Source organism: Mangifera indica, chromosome 13 (genome assembly GCF_011075055.1).
Source record: "Mangifera indica cultivar Alphonso chromosome 13, CATAS_Mindica_2.1, whole genome shotgun sequence".
NCBI lineage: Eukaryota > Viridiplantae > Streptophyta > Magnoliopsida > Sapindales > Anacardiaceae > Mangifera > Mangifera indica.
The window spans coordinates 9,428,028-9,447,221 of record NC_058149.1 but is presented as its reverse complement, the minus strand read 5'-3'; the positions used below and the strand labels follow the sequence as shown (position 1 = coordinate 9,447,221).

Below are 19,194 nucleotides of genomic sequence, written 5' to 3'. Positions count from 1 at the left end.
TTTATATCGGTTAAAAAACCCAAATACACATAATGGACTAACTTCTATTAGTGTGAAGACTAAAATCGCTATTTTATTATTAAATTATAAAATTAAACATTTCTATTATTTTTCCTTTTTAATTTAAAAAACTTACAATTTCCCCTATAAATTGAACTTTGAAAAACAACATTTCCCCCGAGGGTTTTTTTTTTCCATCTCCAGCCATCAGATGTCATTCCTGCCATCGGTCGACGTTCCCACTATCTTCTTCTTTAGCAATTGACATTCACTAGACCAATTTCGTTGGACAAAAATGAATTATCTTTATCCGATCGACGGATTGACATCAAAAGATTCTTGTGATGTCGATCTTTCGATAGAACGAAGATGATTCATCTTCGTCCAATCAAAAAGACAAAGATGATATTGTCTTCGTCTCTTTGTTAGAGAAAGACGAATAATCTTCGTTCAATGAAATCAATCAAGTGGGAGCGTTCGCTGGAGGAGAAGAAGATAGTGGGAAAGCTGATCAACGACGAGAATGGTAATTAGTCGTAGGAGATGGAATAAATTACCATTGGGGGGAAAATGTAGTTTTTTAAAGTTTAATAATGAGGGTAAATTGTTGGTTTTTTAAATTAAAGAGAAAAATAATATAAATTTTTAAAGTTTTAGAATTTAGGATAAAATAATAATGTTACCTTTGTCTCTAACACAAAATTATAATAAAAGTTAGTCTATGAATAAATATTTAAATTTTTAATTTATCACATATATATTTATAAGATAAATTTTGAGTAAAAAGTTATCTTTTGATCTTTTTAATTATTTTATTTCATTAAAATCATATCCTATAATATTAAATATATGATATAAAAAATTAAATTTTTGATGTTCGTGATCCTATCATCCACACACGGTAGCAATTTCCATAAAAATCTTATTATTAGTTAAAATTGTATAACATAATTAAGAAAAACTAATTTAATTAATTTCTCTCATTCTTATCGTTCATTTCATTCACAGTTTAATTGATTTTTGAATTTCGAGATGGTCTCAATTTTAAGGGAAACGACAACAAAGAAATGCTGGCCACTGCAAACTCGCACCCGATATTATTTAAAAAAAAAAAATCACACTGACTGCTCTACTATTGAAAAACACAGAGTCCTCTGACTCTCCTTTCTCTTTCATTTCCCTCTGTTAACTCTCAGATCCTGAAATTCAAGATCCAATCGGTAAGCAATTGTCATTACTTGATCTTCTTTTTCTTGTTTATATTGTTTGATGAATGTGATTTGGTTGAGCATGGTGCAGTCGTGATGTCCGGGGGGGAGGAGAGATGGTGCGTGGTGACGGGAGGAAGGGGATTCGCTGCGCGCCATTTGGTGGAGATGCTTATCAAATACAATATGTTTTCGGTGAGAATTGCTGATTTAGGCGCCACCATTGAACTGGAACCGCACGAGGAGCAGGGAGTCCTTGGCCAGGCTTTGAGTTCTGGCTGTGCTCAGTATTTCCCTGTTGATCTTCGACACAAGTTTCAAGTACTTCAAGGTCGCATTTCTTTCTTATTTTTAATTGGTCAAATTGAATGCAAAATAACATGAGATGCTACTAAAAAAATTACGACAATTCATGCATTGCTCATCTGCATTTTCGTATTGCCAAAGTGCCACGATTACACATGGATTTTTTATTCACAATAAGAGACGGGATATGGTGTTAGTAATGAGACGTGTGTAGTCATTTTAGTAATATACCAAAGCGTGATTGATAAGTGTTATCATGATAATGTTATAACTGGTCTTCCAATGTTATGGGACAGTTTTGTGCTACTTTTTTCATTTTGCATGGTTGTGATTATGACGGTGCCAATGTTATTGCAATTCTGACTTGTTTTCCCATTAACTGTTTGATTCAGTAAGGTTACCAGGACTTGCATCTTGTATCTTGGATTTTCCGTTGTAGAGAAAGAAATCAACTGATGCATATTTCTGAAATTTTTTATAAAGGGATACTGAATAAGTCTATGTCTACAGCATGTCAAGGAGCTGAGGTGGTGTTCCACATGGCTGCACCCAATTCGTCCATCAACAGTTACCAGCTCCATCATTCAGTTAATGTTGCAGGTAAGAAATTGTTTGGCCATTGTCTATAGGGTTTGAATTTTTATTTCCTGCCTAATGTTTGTGATTTTTTCCTTATATAATGTCCAATTTGCAGGAACGGCTAATGTTATTGAAGCTTGTATTTTAGGCAAAGTAAAGAGACTTATTTATACTAGCTCTGCCAGTGTGGTTTTTGATGGAATTCATGGAATTATCAATGGGAATGAATTATTACCATATGCTTCTAAGGTTTGCATTTTGTCTACATATCTCCTTATCTTGAAGATTAGCACTATTAATACTACCTTATTTAGAATTTATCTAAAATGACAGGTGAAAGTCCTGTATACTATTTTACTCTCAATTACACCCTCAACCATTTTGTCAACTTGGATGTGCTACATATGCTAAGTTACATACTGATATTTTCCTGTAAATTAGGTTGTATATATTTCTAACTGCAACTGACATGAGTTTCCCTTGATATTTATCTCCAATTGTTTCAGCACATTGATTCTTATTCAGCTACAAAAGCTGAAGGAGAGAGGTTGGTCATTAAGGCAAATGGTGCTAATGGGCTTCTAACTTGTTGCTTACGCCCCAGCAGCATTTTTGGTCCTGGTGATAGGTTGCTGGTTCCCTCTTTGGTTGATGCTGCAAGGGCTGGAAAGTCTAAGGTACCATGATAGACACTACACTTATGACTATGGATTTTGTAAAATGCACACTATTTTGTTGCTGCCTATTATTTTAACTGCTTCCATTGATGGCACCAGAGCCCGTCTCATTAGCTTTGTGATTCAAGTTTGCACTAAATGTTTTCAATCTTTTGTTGGGAGCTTGAGTCTACATTTTGTCCTAATTGCATTTTTTAATAAACTCTCACTTTTGATGAATTTATCTGGGAATGATGTATTATCAGTATATTGGAGATTTAGTAATTCTCTTTTTCTATCTGCCTGTCACTTGAAGTCATTTGGTATGCATGGCATGTTAATGTGGAAATTGGTTTTAAGGAATTTTACAAATAGTTTAGATTGAGTACTTTGTGCAGCTCAACAAACTTCTGGTTGGCTATGTCATTCTGTTTTCACCAGTCAGTATATTTTTGTTGCATTATAGAAAAATTTCCCTATTTCATGCAATCTGAACGTAGTTAGTTCTTGGATTGCATTTTGACCTGTTTATGTTATTCAAAATAATACCTTATGCTTTTCTAATATATATATATATATATATACACCTATTCTCATTTTGTCAATATTCACCGACCTTTGTTGGTGTCTTCATATAGTTTATTTCTGTTTCTATGTGTGTGTGTGTGTATTTTCTTGATTGATGTTATTGTGACTTTATGGTTACAGGTTATTACACAATCTTCATATTACTTTTTCCTAGGAAAGGAAAATAGATCCTCTATTTCTGTACCATCCATCCTATTTTGTTGTGAAGAAACTAAATGGTTGTAAAATATCTAGAAGTTCGAAAGAGTTTTCAAAATTTCACACAATTAAAATTTGATACTTTGCTGGACCCTAATAGGGTGTTTGAATGAATAAAAGGAAATCCAAATAGGGAAATTGAGGACCAAATTTATCATGGCTACTCAAGAATTTCACCTTTTGAATTAGAAGTTCATTCTTATTGTACAGTTCATCTGCTTTTATCAATTAGGAATTTTTTCTTTCTTGAACTCAAATAAATTACAACTTTTTCTAAGGATAGTGTTAAAAATCTGATCCGTTTGTTTGTGGAAGTTGAGAATTCTATAATTAGCTTGGAGGCTTCTCTCAACAGCCTGTTTGAAAGTATATCATTGACATGACACTCATGATTCTGTGGTCAAACCTAGACTTCTAGTTATTGGTTAGATTGAGTTGCTGATTCTAATGACTCTTATCACACTTTATCTCAGTGATTTCTTTTGTTTGGTCAAGACTCTTGACTGGTTAAGAAATGAATGAAATCATAATGGTTGTATAGCAGTCTCTATTTCTTGATTGAAGCTATCTATGTTTGCGTATGAGTCTACGTATTACTTATTTGTAGAGATTTCCTTCATTGAAATCTAACATTTTCTTCTTTCCTTTTGGTCTCCAAATGGTCAGTTCATAATTGGTGATGGCAATAATGTTTATGATTTCACTTATGTTGAAAATGTGGCACATGCTCATATATGTGCTGAACGAGCTCTAGCTGCAGAATTGACAGTTGCTGAGAAAGCTGCTGGGCAGGTTCTGTTACAATCCCCCTCAACTTCTTTTGATCTCTGATTTATTGCTTAATATAAAAATGGGACAAAGGTGAACTATTCAGTTACCATGACTAGGGGTGTAAGCCCAGTTGAGCTCGGCTTGACTAATGTTAAGCCAAGCTTGCGCTTTTCGAGTAAAATATTAATAAGCTCCAAAGAGTTTAAAATCTTACACTCACACCCTTAAGATTTAATTTCTGCACTTTAAATAGAGGAGATAATTGATAAATATATAAATTATGGGGTTAAAATCTAATAATTAAAAAATTAGGGGATAACTAAACTTGTTTGGAGCTTGAGTTTGAGCTTTTCCTTAAGTAATCGAGCCAAGCTTGAGCCAGCAAATAGTTTGCTCGACTCGGCTTGGCTTGATTGCACCCCTAGTTGCGACCTCCAATTTATCTGTTGGTCAAATAAGCTGAGAGCACTGTGTAAGACTCATTTTTAAACTTACTGTTTGATGATGATGATGCAGACATATTTTATAACCAATATGGAGCCAATCAAGTTTTGGGAATTTGTCTCACAAATTCTTGAAGGTCTTGGCTATAAGAGGTACCTTTCTCATTCCTCATCCTGTTTAAAGAAAACCAGTGGTTTGTTGTGTTGATCTATTTTTTCTTAGTTTATATTTTCAGTGGACCCTCTTGGTTCTTGTTTTCACAAGAAGTGGTCAATTTTTTATGTTGCATATGGGAAACTTGGCATTTAGCACAATTTTTTTCGTCAAAACTTTTGAGTTGACATCAGGCATCAATGGTTGTAGAAATTGTTAAGCATTCTGGTCAATGTTTTATATTTTTAAAGCTGCGATGATCTATTATTCACTTGGCGACACTGGTGAACTGCTAATTAAGCCCTGAAAATTAAAAGCTTATGGCCTTCTCCAATAACTGCATTTTTTTTCATGTACTCTGTATTCCCTACCCAAAGAAAATTGAGGAACTAAATATGGTCATAGAAACATATACACCCATTATTTCTTTGTCTTAATTGATGTAGTTTACAGGCCAAGTATAAAGATTCCTGCCCTGGTTATGATGCCGATTGCACACTTGGTAGAGTGTACATATAAGCTACTGGGCCCGTATGGAATGAAGGTTCCACAGTTAACACCTTCAAGAATTAGACTTCTCTCTTGCAGCAGATCTTTTGACTGTTCAAAAGCAAAAGAACGACTTGGCTACACACCTCTTGTCTCACTACAGGTTCTGTGTTGTTCCATGAAACAAGCAAAATTTGAATATTTTTTTTTTTACTTAATATGAAAATTTGATTTTTTTTTATGATACTCGAGTGTCGTTGAAACTGTTAGAGATCAATTTTGGACAATTTTTTGGTGGGAGTTGCTGTATTTCTCTGTATTATTTGTACCATATTCTTGTAAACTTACAAGTTAAGGAGCTATAACTCTTGATTTGGGTTTAAACTAAACTTTAAGAGTAGCCTCGTCTATTAATTGCTCTGGTCTCTTAGTATTGGCCCATTCTTAAGACATATATGTATATTCTATATTTAAACTATTTAATTGTTTGGATGAAGATTAGTCAATAATTTGCTTGGTCTGATGATTAGTTCTCTTTTATATAAGCATGAACGTCCAAAAGTGGTCGTCACTGACTAATGAGCTCTACCAACGCACATTTAGTGGTCAGACAGGTCAAATTCCTGTAGGGTGATGTTTAGCATTTAATGCAAAGCTTAGTCAATGGACAAACAGTTTACTTATGACAACGTATTTTATTACTCTGCAGGAGGGTCTAAGAAAGACAATTGAATCTTATTCAGACTTGAGGGCTGAAATTCAATTAAAGAGAGAAGGGCCATCAAAAGCTTCTATATTTCTTGGTAGTGGAAAGGGTAGGAATCTTTTTTTTTCCTTCCATCCAACTACTTTTACTACATCTGATTGTGACATGAGCCCAAATACTATGGATGTATCCTCATAGTATTTAATACAATACATAAACTTGCAACAATTCATAATCCACTGCTTTTTTGTGGATTATTTTGATTATGTTTACTATGAATTTTTTTTTTGGGTTTTGGGCTTATTTTTTATAGTTAGCTAGTTTTCACTTGGGGAAGAGAGTATTAGTCATTTTCTAGTGTAGCTTTGTACCTCATCATATATTTGATGCCTTTGTGGATCTCTACTTCGCACATGTACCTACATCATTCTCTTCTTAATTATAGTCTTATAGTTTCCTTTTTTTTTAAGAAAAAGCATAGTTAATTTGTTGATTGTAGGAGAATACTGTTGTACCAAAGGTGGGAAACCCTGATTATTTAATCAAACTGAGAGACACAAGCTTTAGGAGTAGTTAGAGCACGGTGCTTTGGACTATGTTAGTTTATATTGCAATGACATAGTATTTTAAATGATAAATTGGCTAACACAGTATATTATTAACTCTTAAGCAGTGACACATCAAGTCATTTTTCTTGTGTGTTAACCATGTAATCACCTAATATATCTGTTGGAAACCATCTCTTGTGTCTTTGTTAATGACTCTCATCTTAAGTGCACTTTGTTTGCATATAGTCTATCTTATAGGGAGCATAATAGCATCTTGTTGATATAATTATTGATTGAGCATTATTAGAAGTCACACAAGTTCATGAGGAGGAGAGAGAGAGGGGGGATAGGAAGAAGTTATGTATATATGTTGATGAAAAAAGTCATTGTATTGATGCCTTGCAGTTGCTGACACACTACTCTGGAAAGATAAAAAACAGACTCTCACTGCAGTGTTAATTTTGGTGGCAATTTACTACAACTTCATTTTGTCTGGTTCGACCATCATTTCTACTCTTTCACAGCTTCTGTTGTTGATGTTAGTCCTCTTATTCATCCACGGAATGTTACCAGAGAAAATGTATGTATGCCAACTCTCTTCTTTAAATTCTAATACAGCAAAATGCCAATGTTGTGCATCATCATTAATCAGGATCATAATTGGCCAAAATTTCTTTATTTTGATTGTGAATAGAAAACTATTAGTTCTTTCTGAGTCATATGATCATCTACAGAATCAGTTTAATTTTGTAGTAAATATGGACTTTATGTTGTTCATCTTGTAAAAATATTAGTCAGCATCGTCAAATATGTAATATAGGGGCTGTGATTGATAATTACCTGATGGTAACACTGTAGTTTCATATTGTGAATGATATAGGTCATGATAGAGTTCCAAGTGTGGGGCAGATTGATTAATGTCCATGAATGGATTTTTAACTTGTGCAGATTGGGATATACAATTGAGAAAATTCCTACATCACATTTCCAATTGTCTGAAGAGAAATCGCGCCAAGTCACACTGTCTGTGATCTCATCATTGAATACTGCTGTTGATGTGTTAAAATCTCTTTCCATGGGTAATGACTGGATGTTGTTCCTCAAGGTATATACAATGGCCTGTGGTCTTTTTTTCTTTTGCGTGGTTGCATTTTCTTATACCTGGCTACATTAAAGTAGTGTAATAGACTTTTATCTTCAAGAATGCACTATTAAACTTTTCTTGATTATAGAAAAAAAATCAGACTTAAGCCCTGATCTAGGTCATTAGGATGTTTTTGGTACTTGTTATTAAGGAAAGACTTTTCCCCTCTCCCTCTCTCTTTTTTATCTTCCCATTGAATTTCTCAAAACAAACTAGTATTGTTGATATGGATATACTTCAGAGTCAATACCCGCCTATTACTCCTGCAAAAATATAAGATTTTTTACAATTTCAGTCTTGCACTAACTCTTGTAAAATAACGCATCTGATCATCTGATAATTCTACCTATCTGTCCTCTCATTGGGAAGGATTAAAGTTTCAATTTATGTAATGAAAGCATTAATTTAGTTTTCATGATCAGTGAGTTTCAGCATTACCTTAGCTGATGGACAGGATGGTTCAATGTGTTCAATGTGCACTGATATGAGCAATAAGGTTGGTAGTGGTGGAAATATGCAGTGGGGGAAGCTATCCTTTTTTATAAAAGTGATTTACTCTGGAGATGCATACAAGGCTTTTGCTTTTCTAGTCATTATTATTACTTTCATAAGATCATTGTGCCTATGAACTAGTTGATGAGACATTGAATGGTTCATTTAAAAATTGTTTTGTTAATTGCTGTGTGCGTGATAGATTGTTTGCTAACATTTCGTCTTGTTCTGGCAATTAAACAGATTATTCTCTCTCTGTTGATACTAAGCTTCCTTGGGACTATGCCTTTTCAGAGTGTATACGCTATAGGTCCTCTCTCTTTCTCACACATATTGTTATTCTCATACATGGATGTGTGCATTTGTCTTAACCATAACAATATGTAAGGGCATAAATGAATTTTTCTGTTTGGTCTCTAGAAGTAATTAGTGCTGGTGCTCCCGCATAAACTTTAATCACTCTTTTGGTTACCCTATTTTATCCATCTACTGTTTGAAATCCAAATCTTGTTAATAATTGAAGGCAAGGAGATAATCATATTCCTTGTCCTTTTTACAATCACTATTTTAAAAATATTTGTACAGCGATCAATTGCCCTGGAAGCAGAAGATTTATCATCTCCGTTATGTTTGCAGGATTTCCTTTGGCCTTTGTGATATTTTATGTCTACGAGAAAAAGGAGGAAGAAATTGATTCCATGGTTCAGGGCATTCTCTCCTTCATGGGCAAATTGAAATCTGATGTTGCAAGAAAACTGCTTACTTCCATGAAAAATGACTAATAATTGATGACCATAATTTCCTTCCAAATGAAAAGGTGATCTCATCTTCATTGATTCCTTAATTACAGACCTTTAAACTGATATGCTAGCACTGCTCTTCCATATTTTTTCTTGTACCCACTTTTGTATTGAAACATTCTTGTGGAGCCCCCCTGGTAAAGATACTATTTAAACTGCTTTTGTTTTGACTTAATGCCACGCAGTATGCACCAGGTTTAGATGCTTCCCTTATTTGGTCTTTGAGCTATGCGGTTTCATTTTTTGGGTTATGTGTATATCATTTTCCTGCAGTGTAATGGAAAACAGTTCCTCAACTTTTTATTTCTTGATATATTCTTTAAAGCTTCATTTCTCCTGCCATTTTGTTAATAAAGTTTGTGCAAATTTCATGGTTCTCTTCAGTTTGGCGGAGTATCTCTGAATCACAGGATCAATTTACCATTGCTGTCTGCTGGAGGTTTGCTGAATAAATCATGTTAAACTATTGTATCAACCCATATCAGTAGTAACATTTTTGTAATTAGATAATTGGGCTATGATTAATTATCATGGCTTTTATTATGACAATTGCTTGGCGCATGTCTGGTATTTTTGTAGCATATTTTTTGTCTATAAAATTCCTAATCTTTTAAAAAAAAAAAGTTTATAATTTATGGTTTTGGGTTTGAGGTTTAAGATTTAGGGATTGAGTTTATAGTTTAAGGACTAGGGTTTTTGATTTAACGCTTATATTTAAGGTTTAAAGTTTGACCTTATAGGTTATGATTTAGGGTTTGAGTTTATGGTTTATCATTTAGGGTTTAGATCTATAGTTCACAATTTAAGGTTTAAAGTTTATGATCACATTTTAGGTATGGTTTTTCAATATCAGATTTAGGTTTCAATATGAGGGGTACCAACATACTAAATTTTGTTTTGTTTACTCTTAGAATGACAGATAAACGAAATATCATAATTACTTGGTAATATGCATTATGATATGAAAATTTTGTAGTAGGTAATTTTTTACGCCTTAAATTGTTAAATATCCAAAAATCCTTTATTGAGAAAATATCATTAGCTCCTAAAAATTAAAAGGCCAAAGGACTATTTTTCGTTCAAGTTTAATAAAATAATAAATTTTTATCTGTTAATTTTAAAAAACTAAAATATCTGTTTATTTGTTAAAATTTACTGTTAGAGTGAGAAGTAAAAATATAATTTAATAAAATTATTTTAAAAAATTAAAAATTTATTACATCTCTCTTAGGTTTTAAAATTTAATAATTTCTTTTTAATTTAAGGTTTAAAAAGTGACTAAATCCCCCTTAGGGGTTTTCTTTTCCTTTCTTTGATGATCGCCTCAATCCTAGTTGACAATTGACCTTTATTGTATCTTCTTTTCCTACTGGAGATCATGTGATGATATACATTTTCGTTGAACAAAGATGAATCGTCTTCGTTTATCTAAATTGGTGTCAGAAGACAATGACAAATCCTTTGTCGTTATCTTCTGATGTTGATTTATGACAAACGAAGATAATGTCTTTGTCTTTTTATCGGACGAAGACAATTCGCCTTTGTTCGATGATTTCAACCAAAGATAGATATGTTTCGATTAGAGAAGAGGGGTCTAGGAAGGCTGACTATTAGAGATAGTCACTGAAAAAGGGAAAAGAAAACCTTATGGGGATTCAGTTTGGGTTAGAGAGAAATTGGTAATTCTTAAACTTAAGAAGGAAATGTTATAAATTTTTATTTTTTTTAAATATTTTGACTAAAAGATATTTTTACCTCTAACTCTAACAGTGAATTTGAATAGATAGGTTGGTATTTGAGTTTTTTAAATTAACAAGCAAAAATTTGTCATTTTACTAAACCTTGGGTGGGAAATAGTGCTTTAGCCAAAATAAAATAACATTTAACCCTATAGTGTCAAATGTCATATAACCAATATAATATTAAATATCAAAAGTAGTATCACATGTTTAACTTTTGTACACAATTTTATGCACAAATAATGACATGTCATCATGTGATCGTATAATTAAAAATTAAAAATTAAAAATAAGACAATATCAAATCATATAATGATACATCGTTATGTGTGCAAAAAAGTTATGTATATAGTATAAATGTAAGTATTGAATACTTTTATTTAGTAACACTTCATTATTTATGTATAAAGTTATGTATATAGTATAATTATAAGTATCAAATACTTCTATTTGGATAAACAAAAAAAAAAAAAAAAGCTAATTAAAAAAAAATTTCTCCTTTTTATCCTTTAATTCATTAATATTAAGACAAAACAATCAAACATACATCTTCACATTTAAATTCGTTTAAATATCTTATTTGATTTTGTGATTTTAAAAGAAACATACTAATGATAAAAGTTGTATTTGATATCGTGATTTTGGATGGAAGCCAAAGGACTATTTTCCATCTAAGTTTTAACCAAAATTCAAAAATACACCCATGACAGATAGAAAATTCAAACATCCACCTATAGGTTAATTTCTGTTAAAATTTTGGGTTATAGAGAGAGGTAAAATCATTATTTTATCCTTACACTATATGACCTTAAAAATTTATAAAATTTCCCTCATTTAGTTTAGAAACTAACATCCACCTATAGGTTAATTTATGTTAAAATTTTGGGTTATAGAGAAAGGTAAAATCATTATTTTATCCTTAAACTATATGACCCTAAAAATTTATAAAATTTCACTCCTTTAATTTAGAAACTAACAATTCCCCCTCAAAATTATGTTTTAGAAAAATTCACTTTTTCTTTTAAGATTTTGATTTTTTGACAAAACCTCTCCCTTTTTGATAACCAACACTGTCCAGCCATCCTTCTCCCTTCTTCTGGACCACCCATCTTTTGTCCAACACTCAGAGGCACGAATCTCAACTAGCGTTTTCCAGTCTTTCACATGAATCGTCTCCATTTTTTTGTTGTGATTTGTCTCTTCGGTGTCGTTTGAGCGTCTGTCGTCATTGTTCCAACATCTCTCATAGTCATCATTATCGAATCAAGGGTCGTGCCTGAGATTGACGAATCGGGAGATATCACTTGAGTGTCATCCGAATGTGAAAAATGGGTGGTCATCCAAGCATCGAACAAAAGATGGGTGGTCACCCTTCCTTCTTCTTTGGTCATTGACAAAAGATGGAGAAAAAGCCGACTTCAGTCGCTGGAGAAACAAACCCTAAAAATTCCAAACTTAGGGGGGAAATGGTGACTTTTCAAAGTTGATGTATGGGTTGAAAGTCAATTTTCAAAACTTGAAGGGGAAATGAGATAAAATTATATATTTTTTAATAATATTATTAAAATAACGGTTTTATCCTTGTCTTTAACAAAAAAATTCTAACGAAAATTAGTCTATAGGTGAGTATTTAGGTTTTTGAACTACCATGGGTGTGCTTATGAAATTGAACTAAAACTTGAGTGGGAATTAGTAATAAATAATTATAATATTATATTATTACTATAGTCAAAAGACTATTTTTCAACAAAGTTTTAATGTAAATACAAATTTATATTTATAGGATTTGAAAAACTCAAATACCTACTCATGGATTAACTTCTGTTAAGTTTTTTATTAGAGATAAAGACAAAATCGTTATTTTACCACTAAACCCTACAAAATTTATATCATTTTCCCCCTTAGTTTAAAAAATAACAATTTCCCTCATAGGTTAAACTTTGGAAAATCACATTTTCCCCTAAGGTTTCTCTTTTCTTCTTCTCCATCTTTGACGACCAGAATCCAGCTATACCTCTTTGTCTCCTATCACCAATGCTTTCTTCTCTTGGATGCACCGTAAACAACAACAAAAATGTATGCAAACGAGGTCTCGAGATCTGTTCGTTGAGACTAAGAGATATCCAATAAAGAGATCACTTTGTCGGCTTCAACTATGCATGTCACGCCAAAGGCAAAGGTCGACACCATCTTGGACGATAGAGAGAGAGGTTGTTGAATTTTTGAGTAATCTGAAATTGAAGATGGGGGATTAAATGAAGTTTTTAAAAGTTGAGAGAAAAATGTGACTTTTTAAAGTTAGAAAATTTTAGATATAGATAAATTATTAGTTTTTAAAACTTTGTGGAACAATAAAAAATTATATATATTTTAAATATTATTATTATAATGATAATTTTACCCTTTACCCTAACTTAAAATTTTAACCGAAATTGTCTTATCGGTGGGTATTTTAGTTTTTTACACCTCACAGAGTATACTTGTTTCTGCATTAAAACTTGGGTAGGAAATAGTCCTTTGGCCTTATTACTATTATTGATGTTTGATTTAGCCTAACAATTCATGTCATCAAGTTGTATTTGTATTATATCAATTCGAGTTTTATATCAAAGACCGTCAACTCTAATTCGATTCGAATTAGAATCATATAAAAATTTTTTAACCCTAAGCCAACCCTTTAATATTCTAGTTGATCCAACTCAAGCCAAATTGATCTATAATTATCTATTATTTTCATTGTTCAAAATGTTTTTATTGTTTTAATTTACAGTAACCTATTATAAATAAAACACACAATATAATATTTTATTTTATTTACAAACGATCTAAAAATTATATACTAAGACATTTAAAATGCGTCAATATTCTGAGTAATCAAATCACATTCTTACGATTTAATAATAATAACAAATATTCAAATATAAATAAAAATTAATATAAGTAATTACAATTATATAAAAATAAAACTATATGTCATCTGTAAAGATTTCAACCGCTGACTTTTAATATTTCCATAATTTATCAATAAAACTATGCATATATACTTTTGATACATAATTTGGGTACACAGATAATATGTTATCATATGATTAGATAATTTTGAATTAACGATAAAATAACATTTAATCACATAATGACATATCAATTATTTACCCAAATTATATATTAAAAATATGTATACATACCATTGCTTATAATTTATCCCTAATAAATTATATTAAAGTAACATTTTTTAAAATATTTGAATCAATTCTTATTGTATTGAATTACTTTTGTGTAAATCTTAATACTAATTGATTTAATTTCAAATCATATGGAATTGGTCTAAAATAAATTTATATCAGAAAAACTTAATCCTAACTTAATTTTTTTTATATCGTATCATATCGAATTAACGGTTCGTCTCAAAAATTACCGGCTCTATTTTGATTATATAACCAATGAGCTCAGTAAAAATGGTATAAATTCCCTTTAAAATTATTAATTTTCTAATTTCCAATCTAAATATTAGCAAGGTAAAATTTAAATTATACTGCTATTAAAAGATTAATATCTAATCAAAATAAGTATCATTTATTGAAACAATAAAACTATGTGTATTCATTTTAGATACATAAATATATACATATTTATATATGTCATCATGTGATTGGATGATTTTGAATTAAGAATAAAATAATAACCAATTATATGATGACACATATGAATATATATGTATTTGTGTACCTAAAATAGATACACATAGAATTGCTCTTATTGAAATACAGTCAAACAGTCACACCAAATATTCCCACTATATGGATGCCGTTGATTATACCCACGTGTCAAATTACAAATTAAACGTGGAAGCTTATAAATACAGTCCTATTGAAACGTGGTAATATAGTTTTGTGCTAAAAAAAACTGCACGCAGGATGGCTTCTGCTTCAGAGGACTCCGTCGCCATGCAAGGTAATCACTTCAGTTTATTGGTTATTGGTTGTTGGTTACTCAGAAATTCTGTCATTGTAATTGAGTCAGAATTGTTCATATTGCCAGTTTTTTTGGTAAATCGTAAACCATCTACCATGAATAAAATTTAGGATTATAGGAAAACTCTATTAAAAAAATTTAGTAGTAAACAATTTAAGATTTAGGGTTTACGATCGCATTTTAGGGTTTTTGTTTCTGAATATGAAACATTATAGGAAGACTCTATTAGAATCGTTCATATTGCCAGTTTTTAGTTTTTGTTTTTAACATATAGCAGTGAGTAGCGCATCTTGTTTATTCTTTAAAGTGTTTTGTTATCGGAAGATGTTTGGATTTATTATTTATTAATGATGAAAAAAATTGTATTTGACTGAGGAGAAAAACTTCTATAGAACAATGTTATTTTATCTTGATTTGGCAAGATCATTCATTAAAAATCATTAATAAATAAATATTAATGGGCTGCTGTTTATGAATCATGATGATAAGTAAATTAATAAATGAGAAATTTTAATGAATATTAGTTGACTCTAAATTATGCTATCTTTAGAACAAACAATAAATAAAAATATGTGAAAATAGAATAAAATAGTACTGGAAAAACAATATTATATATGTTTATATCCCATACTATTCTTAATTATTTGTAAGTTATTAGTGGTGTCCTTCTTTATATAAATGAATTGAATTGATTGAAGTTAACTTATGGTCTTACAATGTTAGTATAAAAAAGGTAGTAAACTGTAAATTAACTTACAAGCATAATCTGTGTTTCCATGGCATGTATAACAGTTAGGACAAACTTTGGGATGAATGTATATTCAAGCATGAGAGAACTAAGTAATCTTGAGTATGAGAGCTGGACAAAGTGGAAGAATGATGTTGAATTAATCCTGGCAATGATGGACTTGGATCTTGCTCTTCTTGAACCGAAACCAACCAAGTCAACTCACACTCTCACGCCTGAAGAGAAAGCTAAATGTGAAAAATGGGAGAGAAGCAATCGCATAAGTCTGATGCTAATGAGAAACAAGATGGCTGATCACGTACGCAGCTTTGTGCCTCAAAGTGATGAAGCCAAACAATATCTTGCTGGCATAGAAAATTTGGTTCTGCAAATTGAGGAGAAGTCATCTCACATATTGTATGGAAAGTTAACGAAGGCGAAATATGTTATAGGAGAAGGGAATGTAGGTGAACACATATTGAAAATGTGCAGTATCGTGGATAGAATAAGAGGTTGTGGTGAGAAGATCTGTGATGAACTACTTGTACTTATTGTAGTATTGTCTCTTCCTTCACAGTTCGATCATGTGAAGAAATCTGCACTACAAATGGGGTGGAAACTAAATGATGTTATTGCAGAGTGTTCACGATTGGAGAAATATCTTATACAGGAGAACAGAACAAGTTTAATATGAATGTGTGACAGTGGGGAGTGATGCTTTTGAACTATTCATATTAACAGGATTCATAACTATCTTTAATATAAATGACAACTTATATCATCATATATTTAATAGTTAATGCTTTTTTATGCAGGGTATCACTAACGGTGTTCTCTATTGTCTTCATCTTCTTTTCTTAATTTGTTTCTCAGTTTTCAGTTCTGACTTTAATATGGTGTTGTATTTATATGTTCTTTGCATTTTAATTTATTTACTTTTCATTAATTAGTAAACAAAACTGGGGCATATTCAAGTTCACCAATCCCTTCAATCACCTCATGTTTTGAAAAATCTACTTGTACATGACTATACCAAATCCTCAAATCTACAAGTCTATTAAGCCACATCAAGTCGAGCCTGAACTTTGTAGAATGGTTTGGTTTGAGATATTGTCAAATTATTTTTTATTAATTTGACTCATTCTTAGTCTTGTTGTTAGCCATGGTTGGTACCTTTGGCAACTTGGCTCAACCACAAGGCTTCATTGATCTTAGTCAACCTCATCTTGCCTTCAAAAGGCTTTTTATGGTCTTACACCGGCTTCCCAAGTCTGGTATCATAAGTTGCATCAGTTTTTTGTCACCTCTAGCTTCAACAACTCCTATGCAAAAAACTGTCTGTCTCTAACAATGGCAATACTACAATGTATCTTTTGGTTGATGTTGATGACATTTATTATTGATCTTCTCTCTCTAACTCTGCTGAGTGTCATATCATTGTTAGTGCCTTCTAGTATCTATTACTTACACGCCTTAACATTTCATATCCATTGTGTAAGCTGTCTCAGTTTATGCATCAACCTATTAGTGACCACTTGACTACTATTAAGAATCTATCACACTCTCTCTATGCGGCCTTGTATCATGGTGTTGTTTTTTTTTTTTTTTCCGTCACTTATCTCTCAATGTGTTTTTTGATGCAGATTGGGTAGGTAATAATGATAATTGCACTTCCTCCAGTGTCTTGTTGACCTCAATTGTAATCCTATTTGATTGAGCTTTAAGAAGCAGAAACTATGGCTTACTCATCTAGAGAAGTTGAATAATGCTCTATTGCTACCACTATAGATGAACTTCATTGGCTCTGCTATCCTCTTATTGAACTAGGTGTTTCTCTTGCACAACAACTGGTGATCTATTGTGGTAATGTTGGTGCTACACCTTTGTGCTCCAATCCGATTATTCACTACTCTTGCATGAAACATGTAGCTTTAGATTATCATTTCATTCGTGACCAAGTCTAAAATGCTGCTCTTATGGTAGCTCATGTCTTTTCTATCGATTAGTTTTGCAAATGCTCTCACCAGCCCACTTCTGCATGCTGTTTTCTACCCTTGCAAGCCAATACTGGTGGGGCATGCTAAAGGCAATTTCTAAATTAGATCATTCCATATATATTCTTGTGCTTTCCTTGTGTATAGCCAATTACTTTCCTCGTTGTATTCAGTTTCATGTTACCAAGATCTTATTATTTTCAGTTTCCTGTTATTAAGATTTTACTTAAAGTAAATTACATTTGTACTCTATTGTCCCCATTGAAAGTAAGAGTCATAATCCGTCTGTTCTCTCAATGTCTTTATACACATGGTTGCTTTCTGAAGAATTTATTTAAGTATTGTGGCCCTCATATTATAGCGTAGTTCACAAATTTGTATATTCATTACCAGGTAAAGGACACAGAATCATAGATTTCAGCAAATTCTTTTCACTAATTTATTAAATGATCTAGTTCAACCATGAAAGAAGAAGGAAACTTTATTTGCAAACTATCCTAGGAATGATGGACTTGGACCTTGCTCTTCTTTAAACCAAACCACCCAAACCAAGTCACAGGAGCTTGCCTGAAGAGAAAGGCAAACATGAAAAATGGGAGGAAAGTAATTGCTCAAGTCTTCTGCATATGAATAGCAAGATGTCCAGAGTTTTGTGCCTCAATGTGACAATGAGAAACATCATTTTGCTGGCATGGACAAATTTAGTGGTAAAATTTGATGAGGCGGCATCTATGAATTTGTATTGCAAGTTGTTGATGTGGGTGAATTATGAATATGGTGGACAGGGGAATGTAGATGAATACATTTTCAAAATATGCAGTCTTGTCAACAGGTTGAGAGGCATTAGTGAAGAAATCTCTGATAAAGCACTTTTAAATGCTGTACTATTATCTCTTCCTTCAGAGTTTGAGCATACACTGAGAATGTAGAAGTGATAGTCAACTTTGGCTTGGTGGTGGTTGCTTTTTGGCTTCAGTTTTAGCTTTTGTTTGTTTTGTCATTTTTGAAGTTCCTTCTTTCCATTTTCAATGCCAAAAAAAAAAAAAAAAAACTTAATTGATGGTTCACACACATAAACATTATTCCCGCCAAGCATGGCATTGATCAGAAGAATACTCGCTTTCAAGGTGTTTTTTTTTTAAAAAAAAAAAAAATTTAACAAGCATAGAAACATTATTTTCTTGGGACAAGGCCTTTTCTTTTTAAAAAGAAATTGAAAGATTTTATAAATAGAAAAAAAGTATAAAAGTATGAGGATCATACCCTAAATGTCAATTTCAATAAAAAATTAAATGAATAATTATCAAATAGCTCAGAACTGAGATGAAATCTTGTATATCAATTCCAAGTCAATAATGCTAACTCAAACTATATCATAAATGTTTGAAACAATCTTTAAATAAGGTTTCTGATGTTGATGGGACATTAAGTTATTTCTCTCGTACCATAAATAGTAAATTATGGCAGATAAAGATAATTGAAAAAGAACATGTTTGGAATTTCTCCCACGATGAGGTGCGTTGAAGCCTACTGAATTAGAAAAAACCAAAAACAAGAACCAACCCATATGAGTTCTAACTTTGATTTCTCGGTAAACAGAGGCAAAATAATTGCAATTGAAAAAGAGATGCTCATGAGTCTCCCCAACTGAGTACCCTCCGACACTGAAGATAATTCATG

The 19,194-nt window shown here is 31.9% G+C and overlaps 2 protein-coding genes across 5 annotated transcripts; both read left to right on the top strand.

The window, feature by feature from the left end:
• The first annotated feature begins 1,054 nt into the window (after positions 1-1,054).
• On the top strand, positions 1,055-9,631 carry LOC123194436 (3beta-hydroxysteroid-dehydrogenase/decarboxylase-like). Of its 4 annotated transcripts, XR_006497277.1 has the most exons (15): positions 1,055-1,220; positions 1,300-1,539; positions 2,025-2,114; positions 2,209-2,342; positions 2,600-2,770; positions 4,202-4,327; positions 4,823-4,902; positions 5,357-5,555; positions 6,102-6,207; positions 7,052-7,226; positions 7,595-7,751; positions 8,526-8,592; positions 8,919-9,099; positions 9,268-9,356; positions 9,467-9,631. XR_006497277.1 is itself a non-coding variant. In XM_044607629.1 (14 exons), exons 2-13 carry the CDS (start codon positions 1,305-1,307, stop codon positions 9,062-9,064), a joined length of 1,686 nt encoding a protein of 561 aa, XP_044463564.1. In that variant the 5' UTR covers positions 1,055-1,220; positions 1,300-1,304; the 3' UTR covers positions 9,065-9,099; positions 9,268-9,386. The 4 variants fall into 4 exon arrangements, 2 of the variants coding, with proteins under 2 accessions (XP_044463564.1, XP_044463563.1); XM_044607629.1 differs by lacking the exon at positions 9,467-9,631 and having other exon boundaries at positions 9,268-9,386; XR_006497276.1 differs by having other exon boundaries at positions 8,919-9,356.
• Positions 9,632-14,675: 5,044 nt separating this feature from the next.
• Positions 14,676-16,342, top strand: LOC123194435. The gene is made up of 2 exons (XM_044607627.1): positions 14,676-14,772; positions 15,586-16,342. The coding sequence occupies exons 1-2, from the start codon at positions 14,736-14,738 to the stop codon at positions 16,212-16,214; spliced, it is 666 nt and encodes a 221-aa protein (XP_044463562.1). The 5' UTR covers positions 14,676-14,735; the 3' UTR covers positions 16,215-16,342.
• Positions 16,343-19,194: the final 2,852 nt, after the last annotated feature.